Source organism: Canis lupus, chromosome 15 (genome assembly GCF_011100685.1).
Source record: "Canis lupus familiaris isolate Mischka breed German Shepherd chromosome 15, alternate assembly UU_Cfam_GSD_1.0, whole genome shotgun sequence".
Taxonomy (NCBI): domain Eukaryota; kingdom Metazoa; phylum Chordata; class Mammalia; order Carnivora; family Canidae; genus Canis; species Canis lupus.
In genome coordinates this window covers 40,499,885-40,516,317 of record NC_049236.1, presented here as the reverse complement: position 1 = coordinate 40,516,317, position 16,433 = coordinate 40,499,885, and the positions used below count along the sequence as shown (strand labels likewise).

General features: G+C 35.0%; 1 protein-coding gene across 1 annotated transcript in view; it reads left to right on the top strand.

The window, feature by feature from the left end:
- Positions 1-16,433, top strand: part of SLC5A8 (solute carrier family 5 member 8) — a 63,243-nt gene that overhangs the window by 15,324 nt on the left and 31,486 nt on the right. The window contains exons 6-10 of the mRNA XM_038558806.1: positions 692-832; positions 3,803-3,932; positions 6,688-6,776; positions 7,885-7,997; positions 10,476-10,543. Of these exons, the coding sequence (XP_038414734.1) occupies positions 692-832; positions 3,803-3,932; positions 6,688-6,776; positions 7,885-7,997; positions 10,476-10,543 (541 nt within the window). The remainder of the gene's footprint in view (positions 1-691; positions 833-3,802; positions 3,933-6,687; positions 6,777-7,884; positions 7,998-10,475; positions 10,544-16,433) is intronic.

Here is a 16,433-nt window from a genome sequence, read left to right as displayed (position 1 = left end):
TTTAACCTCAAGATTCAGATTCTAAGGAAGAGCACCCCAATTGTCCTAGCTTGGGCATAATTCCATTCCTCAATTGGGGAAGAGCAGGACACACAAGATTTTAAGAAAGCATGATTATAATGCCATGGTAATTTTAGAACATGAAAATCTTTAAACTGCATTAACTGAGTTCTTAAGCTTGAATATAAATTAGAAGTATGACTGTACAGGTGCTGGAAGAGAAATTATATATGCAAAATGTATCAATTTTATGTTCATTTCAGTACCATACCTATTGCTGTTATGCACTAAAGAATTTCTCTGTTGCTCTCTTTTTAGTTTCATGCTCTTCTCTGATTATAGCATAGCAGACTTGTTTTTTAAAATTATTTATTTATTTAGTAGAGTTGTTTAAATAACAATTTCTAAGGTCACAGAACAATTTTTATGAAAGCTCAGAATAATTAGAACATTCATTTTCCCTTAATCCCCTCCAGAGTTTCTAGTTCTCTGAAAGTATCCATTTTTATTTCATTGAACTTAAGTTAGGAATATTTCTGCATTTTTTATTGCTTAATGAATTTGTACATATTTACATCTGTATGCATATTTGTGTAGGTATACATTGCTTGCTTCCAAAAAATATTCTAGGAGAATTTTCTGTAGTTTTTTGCTGATATTTCAGGTTTGTTTTCTGTTTCTTTTCATTTAGTTTTGATCCTAATCCTTTGCAAAGACATACATTCTGGACAATTATTATAGGAGGGACCTTCACATGGACCAGCATCTATGGTGTCAACCAATCCCAAGTGCAGAGATATATTTCCTGTAAAAGCAGATTCCAGGCAAAAATGTAAGCCAAACTATGGTATGGAAATCATTAATAACTATCAGTTGTCTTTATTGAGACTCTTTGATTAGTCAAGCTTTGCTCAGATTTAAGTCTTTTGTATCATGAAATTCCAAGAAATAAATGAGATATTTAGTTATAAAAGGATCAAGTAAAACAAAGTGGTACTGTATATTTTAAATCAGATATTTGAAATATTTAAAGTAAATCTTATCAAATAAATAAGCATTCATTGTGTTATCTATTTGCATAAGGAATTATGGAGGATAAAATTTTTATAAATATATGCTCTTATTGTGAAGGAACTTAACATCTAATTAGGAAAATATATACAAGTATGCAAAAAGTGAAATAACAGTAGAAAGGCGTGACAGCTCCATGGAACAATATAACAACGGAAGAAATGGTCCAGGACAATATATTGCTAGATATGCTGGTATATTTTATTTTTAGACACAGTCATGGGTTTATAACTCTGATCTAATACTTGCTACTTGAGTGATATTGGTCAGGTTACTTAGTCTTCCTGAGTCTCAGTTTCTAAACTTATAAATGAGCATAAGAAATATACATCTCATGAGATGTATTGTAAACTGCTGTGCTTGGCACACACTTAGTAGGAGTCCAGTAAATGTGACCTCTAATCATAGGACTGAAGACAGAGAATGAGTGAGAGATTCCTGTCAACCTGGAAGATCCTGAATAATGACCATATGTGGTCAAGTGGAGAACAGTGGGAGAACATTCCAGATAGACATTGATTTGGACACAGCCCAGAGGTCAGAAGGATGACATGGTCAGGGAATTCTCAGGCCCATCTTGGTTTGAGCAAAGAGCTGGTTCTTTCTCTCAGATCAGTACAGTGACTACCACTCCCCATGGTGATATATAAAGCTGGCTGAGCCCACAGACATTTAGGAACTTAAAAATTACAAATAGATTAAGAATAACAGGGTGGTTGGAGTAGGACAAGGAATGGAAATTCTATTTCTATTCAAAGGAGAACATGAAAATATTGTGATATCATATGTCATAACTCAATATATTGAGAGTAATTAGTTTAGACATTTTCTGTCTTTGGAAAATTCTATAGTAAAAGATCTACACAAAAATCAGTACAGTAACTGGATATAAAATCCTTCAAAAGTGAGCTGAGGAGTTCTGGTATTTTAAGGAACTTTGAAGTAATGTAATTTATACATCCAGTAATCCACTGGACTTTAAATCCATACTAGAGCTGATGCCTCTCCCATATTAATTGTGCATGTGCTCTTCTGTTGTTTTTTTGAAACATGAAACTCAAGTGGTCTATTTTATAACTAAGAGACCAGCATTAGAGCTCCTGAACTGTCTTAATAAGAAGCAATTTCCCTTGGAATGGCCCTGAGCAGACTCCCCAAGCTGAGAGGAACCATTTTATCCTATTTCTTAACACCGGCTCCAGGGGAAGAATGAATCCCAGTCAAAAAGTTAAGACCTACTGACATTGATTGATTCGGGACTGTATCAGATGTTGTTGATAAGTCATCTATGTGAATGGCATTTAAGTCAAATAAAACTATATAGTAAAATATTAAACTCAAATATGAACAAGGGTGTTTGAGCAGGAAAGTGTCTGGGTATATTTTCTGATGATTTGGAGAAGAGCTGTAGTTATATGCTATTTTTAGACAATAGCAAAACATACAGTAAATTTAGTCAGTCAAGGGAAAAGGCTAGCAATCTGTTGTTTCGCACCTGTTGAAGGTGGGTTCTCTTGAAACAGACTCTGAGATGGAAGTTGGCATGCTAGAGTCTGTGAGGGAATCACTACCTGTGGAAGAAAGCAAAGAGAAGAAAGCAGGATTGGCCGTAGAAGTTGGATTGTAATGCCTTCTCAGTCAAGGCCTTAGGGGAAGCCGTGAAGCTAGGCTGGCCCCAGATTTGTCCCAGGTTAGGATGAGGAGACTGGTCCTTTAAAATTGTGAATCCAGTAGTCATTGGAGACAGGCACCTCAGGGAAGGAGGCATGACTTTGGAGGTTGTACCTCTCTTCAGCCTAGGGCAGCTTGTTACACTATCCCCTACAGCACCACTGGGGGGAAAATGTAGATACCTCAGCGAGAGCAATGTTTACTATTCAACTGACTATCAAGACATAGAACTCAATGCCATTAGCACTCGTAATATCAATAACTACCTTTTAACAAATATTATTACATGCCAAGCACCGGGCTATATGATACATACTATTTCATCTTATAACTTTGTGAGGTAGGCATTGTTGTCTCTAGGTGTAAACGAAGAAGTGGAAGATCAGAGAAAATAAATTACTTGTCCAGGGTCACATATAGTAGAACCAAGATTTATGTTCATATCTGACCCCAGTGCAGTTATACAAACCTTTACAATCTCCTGGAACACATGCCAGGTATTATGATGTTGAATATTTGGGAAGATACCTGTTCAAGGAATGCAGGGTTGCCTTTCATACTTACTAGATGATATTACAAACCACATTTAAACAACTTTGATGAGTTGCTACGTAGATGCTAACAATGTTTAGCAGTTTATAACTGCATTACTTTTAATTTTTTATTTTTTTTATAACTGCATTACTTTTAAAAGGAAAATGAGTAATAGTTACTGCTCTGGTGACCCTTAAAAATCTTTATTTCATGACATGAAGCCCTGAAGTAGCATAACTGGATACCATTATGCAGCTGATAATGTTCATGGAACTCTGACCAGGAGGATACATTTATTCAATAGAGAACCCCCCCATCTATTCCAAGTATTTCCAAATACATTGTTGACTGACAGCAAAGGCAGAAGGTTAGGCTAGAATAAAATAGATAGCATTTTTTGATAACCAAAAGATAATGTGCATTTGTTGAGTAATCATGAAAATCTCTCCTGTTTATGTAACAAGTTTCCTAATCTTTGGGATGGAAATTACAATTGTCATTTGCTGGTTTGTTTTCATTTCCTTAGGTCTCTCTACATCAATCTTCTGGGACTCTGGGCAATTCTCATCTGCTCGGTGTTATGTGGGCTTGCCCTATATTCCAGGTACCATGACTGTGATCCTTGGACATCCAACAAAGTATCTGCACCAGACCAGGTTCAGTACCCTGTTTTACTTACATGTACAATAATGATATCCAGAAAGCTTATAATTGGCAGGACAGAGTCTTACTATTTTTGTAGAGAAACAGCAAATGAGTACAATATCATCACATTTAAATTTCTAGAAAGCATTTGGCAAAAATTTATTTTAGCAGGCATAGCAGAAATGAAGAATGCTGTATCCAAGATTAAAAGATTTAAATACCTGGAAAATTTCAAGCCTAGTGTTAAATAGAACTAGGTCAAGGCTGGGAGTAGAAATGTAAACACAGTTAAAGAAAAAAACCAAGCAAACACAAACCATGATAGTGTAAAACATTGTGTGTGTATTCTTAGATCACTTATTCATCAACGTTTTACCTTCCAGTTTTTAAATGATAGAGAAACAGATCTAATGAATGAACATTTATTGAGTATTAAGTATGAGATGAAATTCTGTGCCCAGAGCTTTGCATGATTTATCTCTTCTAGTTCTCATAAATAGTAGTTCTAATTTTAGGCATTAGGAAATGAGTAACTCACAGAGAGGTTATATTACTTGGCCAAGGTCACATAGCTGATAAATAAGAATAGTTGCAAGTACTCATCGTACTATTATAAATGCTTTATTTAAATTTCAACTTTGAACCCATAGTGCTATACTTTGAGGTAGGTGCCATGATTATCTCCCTTTCAAAGATGAGGAAACTTAAGTCATAGACAAGTTATATAATAGCCAGTAAACCTGGAACCAGATTTCAAGCCCAGGCAGGCTGCAGCCAGAGTCCTAACTTTAACCTCTATGCCTTATACCACCTTCCCAGAAAGTGTAGCTAGAATTCAAACCTAGGACTGCTGGACTTTGAAGCTTGAATTCCTTTTCTCAGAGTTCTTGCCAACATTATTTTCGGAGACGTTCTTCTAAATCAAGAGCCCAGGAGCCTCGTTAGATTGAAGATAGACTGGATTTTATGTTGATATAAATGCATCACATACTACTAGAAAAATGCAACTTTGTGTAATTGGAAAATTAGAGCCTTCTTGAGCTGTTCATCTGCACCCTATATTCACATGTATCCCTCTGTTCATAAATGGATCTTTCCCATTTGCTCAGATAATCTAAGAATCATGTTTGCTTTTCCCTTATATTCTCTCTTTCTGTGATTTTTGTCAATCTCCTTTTATTTGTATTTTATATCACGAAGACAATAAGGATGTTAAAAATGTTTCTCATGTATCCTCTCCTATCCTTGGATAACAACAACAAAAAATGTCTTACAAATTCCTACCCTTGAGACTCCTTGTCATAGACTGCATTCAGGATGTTTTTCATGCATGCACCTTTAAAGAGCCTGTGCTAATTTTTTTTTTAAAGGAATGCAGTTTCCTCCTACTTGGATGTTTCCAGTATTGTGTTAATTGTTGAGGAGCTAATTCAGTTAACATTTCCCTGGGGATACAATGGACATAAGGCACACTCTGTAGAAAGTCAGGTCAAAATCATAACCTGAGCAGAGCAAAGATACAGTTCTATGACACTCTGCTGGAGCTCACCCTGAGGAAGCAAGATTAATGTCTAGATATAATTTTACTATTTTTCCATCAGTCTCACCTGGCTGATTCTGTCCCCGAGGGGGCCATTCAGAATATGAAATATCACACCAAAGACTTTTGAGAAAGTTGATGTTAGGGTAGAGGATTTTAGATCTCATTATAACAATGACAATGGAAACTTGACTTTTGCTTATGTGTGGAATATTGTTAAGATATCTTGGGGAAATTGGGTCTTGATTTCATATACAGATAAGTGCTGTTCTTTCCGAGACTAAAAAAAATTAGTAAGCTTTGGATAAAGTGGAGACATTCTTAAAATGACACAGACCCTTGTAGCAGTGGACGGTGTTCTTTCATGTCCCATAACAAACTATTGTCAAATGAAATCAGAAAAGGCTGTTAAGATAGGACGTGACATCCACTCTGTACAATCAGAGACAGAATCAAGAATGTTTCAGTGCAAGTGAGGGGGGACCTCCTTCTAGAAAATTATCCTCTTAGGAACCTTTTGATTTAAAAAAAGCAGTTTTGTCAAAGACTGTCATGTAACATAGTACTGGAGTACTACACCTTCCCTTCCTTATTTAATATTTATTTTAAAGTAATTTATCAAAAATTAAGTTGATATCATGAACTTTTTAAAAAGAAGCAACTTCCTGAGGTTACTCCACTTGTCACTATGTCTCATACTGTATATGGCTATAATTACACTTTCAATCCTGAGTAGTGATTGAAGTTCTCAAAGATATCTTTGAGTCATCAAGTAAAGTTAAATGAATGCTGCTTACTTAAGCATAGAGATATGTAAAACATTTCCTTTAAAGTGATTTATTACTCTGAAGAATGAGAATAGCTACCTTTTATCAAGCATTTACTGTATTCCATGTACTATACTAAGAACTTTACATAGGTTATGTAATTTAACTTTTATAGCAAGTCTATGAGGTTAGTATTATTACCCCTATTTTACAGATGAGGAAACTGAGTCTTAGACAAGTAACAAAATCCATTTCTGTCTGAACTCAGAACCCATATCCTTAACTACTGTGCCATTCTTTCAAGAGTTAACACCAAAAGAGTTTACTTTTTCATATTTGGAAATTTCAATTATGTGGAATAGGTTCCTTTAATTCTTGATGAACACAAGATAAATGAGGCATTGGTTCATTTTATTTGATAGCAAATAGCACTTAGGAGTAAATTTTGGAATTTTTCAGCTCATGCCTTATTTGGTACTGGACATCTTGCAAGATTTTCCAGGACTTCCTGGACTTTTTGTGGCCTGTGCTTACAGCGGGACGTTAAGGTATGAACTATGACTCTAACAACACATGGTTTCCCCATTGGGATCTTTCTTTTGTTACTGGATATTTTGGGAGATAAAGCTGAATTCTGGACATGAGCACAAATGCCCCAACTTGGGTAATCTACTCCATGTATCCTTTCTGTTGGTCTCACTCTTATCCCTATGGACTGCCAATCTATTATCCTCAGTCTCCACTTTTAACTTGGTCTCTACTGTCTAATACATCATCACATACTCTGTAGAGTCACCATAATAATGATCAGTTGATGGTAGTTTTCACTGGTCATCAAAAATTGGTGCCTATAATCTTGGTTTGAAATGTATGTATAGCTGAAGTATGGTCAAATGGAAAATTAGAATGAAAACCTCCTATTACATGCTGAATAATATACACTGTTCAAAAAATCTTGTTCTGTATTTGAACTTATTCATTGTACTTTCTTCCAATGTTTGTGTCAGGGAATTCTTATTATTAACCATGTACAGCATATGTGTCTGAGGATCCAGGAAATTAATATTATTGATATTTATAACATAGATTTGTGAAAATTTATGACAGTCCTTTCTATACACAAAGAAAAATATATTTTAAAGTATATAGTAGTACTATACTACTATTATATAGTAGTACTATGTGGTCTGTGTGGATTCTTTCTATAGAAGCTGAGGATTTATTGCAAAGTGGAACCAATATAATATTGTTCTTTTTTGCCTATGGATCTTGCCTGAATCATTCTTGGATGATAACAGCTTCCAGAAAGAGGATGTTGTGATCATCAAAAATACGGCAGAAATCTGGTTATATTTCAGAAATGATAGTTTGTTCCCCCTGTCTTATTCCTATATAAAGTATTATTAAAGTTAAAATATAAATCAAGGGCGCCTGGTTGGCTCACTTGGCATGGGACTCCCTGCCCAGCTCAAACTCTCCCTCTCCCTATTCTCTGTCCTCCCACTCCTCCCTGCTTGTGCTCTCATAAATAAATAAATAAATAAATAAATAAATAAATAAATAAATAAATAAAATATTTTTAAAATAAAGTATTATATTTTATTATAAATATATATAATATATATAAAATCTCATAAATCAATTTTTCTCTTACAGCACAGTGTCCTCCAGTATTAATGCCTTAGCAGCAGTAACTGTGGAAGATCTAATTAAACCTCACTTCAGATCACTCTCAGAAAGGTCTCTCTCTTGGATTTCCCAGGGAATGAGTGAGTTTCCATTTCCATAATTCCATTTTGCCTCCAGGAGATGATTTTTAGAAATACCTGAAATTCTTTTCCATGGAAGATACAGAGTTAGAAAGTTAGAACTTCCAAGTATAAATGTATATATACATATGCATACCTCTGACTAAATGTAGTCATGCCATATTTGCAATCAAGATTTGAGGGACACTTCAAGCAATTAATTGTCAGGGGATCACAAGGAACAATTTCTAAGGTCCTTATATGGCTGTCCTTTTCTCACTTCTTCCTATCCCAAATTCTTAGCCACAGAAAATTATTCAACCTTTTTCCTTTTCAAACTTTAGCCAAGGGTTTTAAGAAATACCCTTAGCCAAGAGCCACACTTCTTCCTTATTACCTAAGAGAGCACTATCAGTTTAAAGTACATATATTTTCCATGTGTATGAATTGAAGATAAAGAAATAGTGTTCTGCTTTTTCACTTGATTATCTATTCGGTCTGTACATGTAGACTGACCTGGAGATAGTAATTTAAATTGTACAAGGAACTTCTATCGATAGATTGTAGGACCTTATTATGGGTTAAATATCAGTTGAATGGAAATATCAGTTTAAGACCTGAGTTCCCAGATGTCCCAAATGTAACAATCTGACTCAAAGAAATTTGTCTAGCATACTTCGTTCTTTATGTTTGACGTTGTGATCATATGTGTTCTGGAATGAGTGACTAACAGACTTGTTTTTTAAAAAGAATGTTTAACCTCAATCCAGTAACACTAATAGGCTGTCAAAGAAATAGTAAACAATATTCTATTTTGAGCCATAATTCTTTATGTAATTGTCTCGACTATAGCCTGGAATAAATACTTAATTTATATTCTTCAGTGTCCTTTAAATTTAAATAACATTGCATTGTTTTATTATGCACCCAATTTTAATCCTGGAGCATAATTTCAGAATGATACAATGTTTCCTGAAGAGTATTTAGATTGATTTATTATAGGATTATTGAAGCTGTATGATTTTAAATAGAAGCTTTTGAAGCCAGACAGACCCAATCTTGCTTTACCAATTTACTAGCTTCAAGTAAACCCAATAACCCAATACGGCTTGAATTTTTTGTATGAAAGATGGAACAAAAAATATTCATCTTGTGGGTACTATGAGGTTTAGAGATGATGAATATAAAATAAGAGGTACTAACTGGTGCTCAAGGAAGGATGTTGATAATAATAACAAATCAATTCTACTAGTATAGATGAGGTGTTCATTTACTTTGAAGGGTTATATATAAGTCATTGTCTTGAGGTATATATAGTAAGAACGTCATAGAGAATAACATGGCAAAAATAATTTGAATGTGTTTCCACTAACTTTGAATACCAAAACCCCACAGTGGTGACTAGTCATGAGCTATCAGAGAAGAATCAAGCTAAATATGTTAGAAATACTATTGACATTAGGATTTGGAGGCACAAAAAAATCATTGCGACATGAGCTCTTTGTAAAAACTTAATGCAAAATTTTCTTTCAGGTGCAATAAGGGTATTTACCCAATATATTTAACAAATTTGTGAGTGATAGTGTAAATAAGATAGATGTAAGGATGCACTAACTTTATGATGAGCAAAGTTATCAATTCTTTTTTGTGTGTGTTTTGATTTTGATGTGTGGGAAATTATATTGACAGATTTCAGGTGATTTGTGCTGAATGGAAATATTCAAAAATAAAAACCTGGAGGCGTGTGTGTAAGTTTTCCTATAATTTTAAAAGTAAAACATGTGTTTGGTGAAAATCTAGAAAATACTGAAAGCCAAAAGAGAAAAAAACATCCCATATTTCATAATCTAATCAGTAGTGGTGGCTTGAGAATTTCTATAAAGTTTGGGGAAACAATTTGGTAGGATGGGTAATATATTTGATACCATCTTTCTTTGTATTTAAGGAAAGGCTTAGAGATATTGATGGAGACAACAAGAGTGCTAGAGGTCTTAAACCACCCATTGGTATGGATTGTCACTTCCCAGAATAAATGAACACTTCAAATCAGAGGATGCTAATTTCTGATGTTTATTACTCCTTCCCCTCCCCCATCATGCCATACAGAGCAGAGCTGGATTGTGTCCTGTTTCTGGCAAACTGAAAACAGAGACCTGAGCCTTCCTTTATAAACAAATGTTTATGGAGGATTAGATTAATAACACAATAGTTCTTAGCTTTTAAGTCCCTATAGTTAATGCTAGGGATTTTTTTTTTACTTATATAACCTGATGTCATTAATCCTAGGTCACAATATCAGAATTTTCTTTCCTACTTGCACACTGCTGATCCTGTAGGAAAACACCTCTTCCTTTTTTTTTTGGCTGACTTGATGTATGTGGTCATTTTTCACCACAATCATATTAATTACTTTGAATCAAAGGTGGGGTAACTTATTCTGCTGAGAACTGTAATCCTCTGGGTCTGAATTTTACACTGGCTCTTATATCATCCATCTAGGTGTGCTGTTTGGAGTTCTGTGCATAGGAATGGCTGCACTGGCATCACTAATGGGAGCTTTGCTGCAGGTAAGAGCTGCTTCTTCAAGGTTTGAGTTATAAAAACTGAATTCTCCTTTTTTAAAAAAAATATTGGTATGACCGTCCTTCCAGTCTTCTCTATTCATCTGTACATAGCCATATCAAAGAACAGAGTTGACTAAATTCTTTAAAATTAAGCTTTCTATTTTGGTATAATTGTAGATGTATATGCAATTTAAAGAAATAATACAGAAAGATCCCATATACCCTTTACCTAGTTTTCCTCAATGGCATGAACTTATATTGATTTTTTTCCCTCTTTCCTTATGGATGTTCAGTTTCCTTATGGAAAATTTTCCATTGAAAAAAGACAACACCTATATAAAAGAATCAGTTAGGTAGGGTTTCTGGGTGGCTCAGTAATTTGGGCACCTGATTTGATTTTATCTCAGGTCATGATCTCAGGGTCAGGGGTTGACCCTGCTCAGCTCAGAGTCTGCTTGCCCCTTTCCCTCTGTTCCTCCCCCTGCTCTCTCTCTCTCTCTCTCTCTCACACACACACACACACTCTCTCTCTCTCTCTCAAATAAATAAAATATTTTTAAAAATCAGTTAGGCATATTTGTGTGAGCTTATTTCTGGTTTTTCTATTCTTTTCTATTAATCTATGTGTCTGTCCCTCTGCCAGTACTAGGTGGTCTTGATTTTTGTAGCTTTATCATAAGTCTAGAATCATGTACACTAACTCCTTCTACTGTATTCTTATTTTTCAAAATTGTTTTAGTTATTCCAGTTCCTTTGCCTTTCCATCTAAAGTTTAGAATGATAAACCATTAGCCACCCTTACTAAAAATAAAAGAGAAAGGACTCAAATTAATAAAATCACAAATGAAAAAGGAGAGATCACTACCAATACCAAGGAAATACAAACGATTTTTAAAACTTATTATGAGCAGCTATACACCAATAAATTAGGCAATCTAGAAGAAATGGATGCATTTCTGGAAAACCAAACTACCAAAACTGGAACAGGAAGAAATAGAAAACCTGAACAGGCCAATAACCAGGGAGGAAATTGAAGCAGTCATCAAAAACCTCCCAAGACACAAAAGTCCAGGGCCAGATGGCTTCCCAGGGGGAATTCTATCAAACGTTTAAAGAAGAAACAATACCTATTCTACTAAAGCTGTTCGGAAAGATAGAAAGAGATGGAATACTTCCAAACTCGTTCTATGAGGCCCGCATCACCTTAATTCCAAAACCAAAGACCCCACCAAAAAGAATTATGGACCAATATCCCTGAAGAACATGGATGCAAAGATTCTCAGCAAGATACTAGCCAAAAGGATCCAACAGTACATTAAGAAGATTATTCACTATGACCAAGTGGGATTTATCCCTGGGATGCAAGGCTGGTTCAACACTCATAAAACAATCAATGTGATTGATCATATCAACAAGAGAAAAAACAAGAACCATATGATCCTCTCAATAGATGTAGAAAAAGCATTTGACAAAATATAGCATCCATTCCTGATCAAAACTCTTCAGAGTAGGGGTAAAGGGAATATTCTTCAGCATCTTAAAAGCCGCCTACAAAAATCCCACAGCAAATCTCAGTCTCAATGCAGAAACACTGGGAGTCTTTCCCCTAAGATCAGGAACAAGACAGGGATGTCCACTCTCACCACTGCTATTCAACATAGTACTGGAAGTCCTAGCCTCAGTAATCAGGCAACAAAAAGACATTAAAGGCATTCAAATTGACAAAGAAGAAGTCAAACTCTCCCTCTTCGCAGATGACATGATACTGTACATAGAAAACCCAAAAGACTCCACCCCAAGATTGCTAGAACTCACACAGCAATTCGGCAGTGTGGCAGAATACAAAATCAATACCCAGAAATCAGTGGCATTTCTATACACTAACAATGAGACTGAAGAAAGAGAAATTAAGGAGTCAATCCCATTTACAATTGCACCCAAAAGCATAAGATACCTAGGAATAGACCTAACCAAAGAGGTAAAGAATCTATACCCTAAAAACTACAGAACACTTCTGAAAGAAATTGAGGAAGACACAAAGAGATGGAAAAATATTCCATGCTCATGGATTGGAAGAATTAATATTGTGAAAATGTCAATGTTACCCAGGGTAATTTACACGTTTAATGCAATCCATATCAAAATACCATGGACTTTCTTCAGAGAGTTGGAACAAATCATCTTAAGATTTGTGTGGAATCAGAAAAGACCCCAAATAGCCAGGGGATTTTTTTTAGCCACGGGAATATTAAAAAAGAAAACCATACCTGGGGGCATCACAATGCCAGCTTTCAGGTTGTACTACAAAGCTGTCGTCATCAAGACAGTGCGATACTGGCACAAAAACAGACACATAGATCAATGGAACAGAATAGAGAATCCAGAAATGGACCCTCAACTCTATGGTCAACTAATATTCGACAAAGCAGGAAAAACTATCCACTGGAAGAAAGTCTTTTCAATGAATAATCTGTATTTCTAAAAAATGTTGCTTAGATTTTGATACAATTGCATTAAACCTATATATTAATTTGGGGGAGAACTGACATCTTTACTATGTTGAATCTTTGAATCCATAAATATAGTATATCTCTTCAGGTATTTAGGTCTCTGATTTTTTTCATATCCATTGTGTAATTTTCAGTATATAAGTTCTGTATATGTTTAGTGAGATTTATGCTTCACAATTAAAAAATTTAGGTTTTTAAAAAAGATTTATTTGAGAGAGAGCAAGCATGAATGGGGATAGAGGCAGAGGGAGAGAATCTCAAGCAAACTCCCCACTGAGTGTGGAACCCAGTGAGGCGCTGGATCCCACAACCCTTCAGAACATGACCTGAGCCAAAATCTTGATTTGGATGTTTAACCAGCTGAGCCCCCAGGGGCCCCATAATTTTTTAAAAGTTTTTATTCTATTTCCAGTATATTAAGTAACATATACAGTGGTGTATTAGTTTCAGAGATACAATTTAGTGATTCAACAATTCCGTACATCACCTGGTTCTCATCATGACAAGTTTTTTCCTTCATCCCCATCCCCTGTTTAATCCATCCCCCAACCACCTCCCCTCTAGTAACCATCTGTTTGTTCTCTTTTGTTAAGAGTCTGTTTCTTGGTTCATCTCTCTTTCTCTCTCTCTCTTTTTTTTTACCTTTGCTGCTTTGTTTTGTTTCTTAAATTCCACATATGAGTAAAGTCATATGGTATTTGCCTTTCTCTGACCGACTTATTTCACATAGCATTATACTCTCATGCTCTATCCATGTCATTTAAATGGCAAGATTTCATTCTTTTTATGGTTGGCTACTATTCATATCTATTATATTGTGTTGTTTAATTTAGCCATTCTGATTGGTGTGAGGTGATATCTCCCTGTTGTTTTGGTTCACATTTCCCTGATGATGAGTGATGATGGGCATTTTTTAATGTGTCTGTTGGCTAGTATCTTCTTTGGAGAAGTGTTTGTTCATGTCTTCTGCCCATTTTTTATTGGGTTATTTGTTTTTTGGGTGTTGACTTTTATAATTTCTTTAAATATTTTGGATACAAACTCTTTATCAGATATGTCACTTGCAAAAATCTTCTCCCATTCAGTAAGTTGCCTTTTACTTTTGTGAATGGTTATCTTTACTATGCAGAGGCTTTTTATTTTGATGTAGTCCCAATGGTTTATTTTTGCTTTTGTTTCCTCTGCCTCCAGGGACCTATCTAGAGAGAAGTTGCTGTGGGCCATGTCAGAGAAGTTACTGCCTGTTCTCTCCTAGGATTTTTATGGTTTAAGGTCTCACATTTAGGACTTTCATCTATTTGAATTTATTTTCTGTGTAGTATTAGAAAGTGGTCCAGTTTCATTCTTTTGCAAGCTGCTGACCAGTTTTCCTGACACCATTTGTTGAAGAGACTGTTTTTTTCCCATTAGATAATCTTTACTGCTTTGTTGAAGATTAATTGACCATTTTCTGTTGTGTTTCATTGATCCATAGGTCTCTTTTTGCATTAGTATCACACTGTCTTGATCACTACAGCTTTGTAATATGACTTGAAGTCTGAAACTGTGATGCCTCGAGCTTTTTTTTTTTTCAAGCTTACTTTGGCTATTTGGCATCTTTTGTGGTTCCATATAAATTTTAGAATTGTATTTTGATAGTGATTGCATTAAATGTGTAGATTGGGTAGTATAGACATTTTGAGAATATCTGTTCTTCCAATCCATGAGAAGGGAATATATTTCCATTTCTTTGTGTCATCTTCAATGTATTTCATCAGTGCTTTATAGGTTTCAGAGAACAGGTGTTTCACTTCATTTGTTAAGTTTATTCCTAGCTATTTCATTGTTTTAGGTGTAATTGTAAATGGGATTGTTTTCTTAATTTGTCTTTCTTCTGCTTCTGCTTCATTATTGGTGTATAGAAATGCAACAGATTTGGAAGATCAGTTTGGTATCCTGCAACTTTATTCGCTGGTAATTGATCTGTTCAAATTTTCTATTTCTTCCTGTTTCAGTTTTCTTAGATTATGTTTCTAGGAATTTATTTCTTCTAGGTTGTCCAATTTGTTGTTTTCACAATATTCTCTTATAACTGTATTTCTGTGGTGTTGATTGTTATTTCTCCTCTCTCATTTGTAATTTTATTTATTTGAATCCTTTCTCTTTTTTTCTTGAGGCTTATCAGTTTTATTAATTTTTTCAAAGAACCAGGTCCTGGTTTTTATCAATCTGTTTTATGATTTTTTAGTTTCTGTATCAGTTTCTATATCATTTTTTCCTGCTCTAATCCTTATTGTTTCCTTCAATCTGCTGGTTTTAGGCATTGTTAATTTTTTTTTCTAGCTCATTTAGGTGTAATGTTAGGTTGTTTATTTGAGATTTTTCTTGCTTCTTGAGGTAGACCTATACTGCTATGAACTTCCCTCTTAGAACCACTTTCTGGAAAGCTTTTGAACCATTGTATTCTAATTTTCATTTGTTTCCATGTACTTTTATATTTCTTCTTTTGCTTCCTAGTTGACCCACTCATTATTTAGCATGATGTTATTTAACCTCCATGTATTCATGGTCTTTCAGATTTTTTTTTCTTGTGATTGACTTCTGGTTTCGTAGTGTTATGATCAAAAAAGATGCATGGTATGACCTAGATCTTTTTTAACTTGTTGAGGTTTGTTCTGTGGCTTAGTATGTGACCTACTCTGTAGAATGTTCCATGTGCACTTGAAAAGAATGTGTATTCTGCTGTTTGACAATTGAATGATTTGAATATATCTGTTAAATCCATCTGGTAGTGTGTCATTCAAAACCATTGTTTGCTTGATTTTCTGTTTAGATGATCTGTCCATTGTTGTAAGTGAGGTGTTAATATCCCCTAATATTATTGTATTACCATTAATTAGTGCATTTGTTTGTTACTAACTGTTTTATGTATTTTGACATCTTTACAATTATTATATCTTCTTGTTGGATTGTTCCTTTTATTATTATATAGTGTCCTTCTTTGTCTCTTATTAGAATCTTTTTTATTTTTAAAAGATTTTAAAAATTAATTAATTAATTAATTAATGGGGGAAGGGGCGAGGGAGAGGGTGAGAATCTCAAGCAGACTGTGCTGAGCATGGAGCCTGATGTGGGGTTCAATCTCACAACCCTGAGAGCATCACCTGAGCCAAAATCAAGCCACATGCTTACCTGACTGAGCCCACCCAAATGCTCTACAATCTTTTTTTTTAAGATTTTATTTATTTATTCAAAAAGAGACACAGAGAGAGAGAGAGAGAGAGAGGTGGGGACACAGGAAGATGGAGAAGCAGGGTCCACGCAGGGAGCCCGATGGAGGACTTGATCCCGGGTCTCCAGGTTCACTCCCTGGGATGAAGGCGGAGCTAAACTGCTGAGCCACC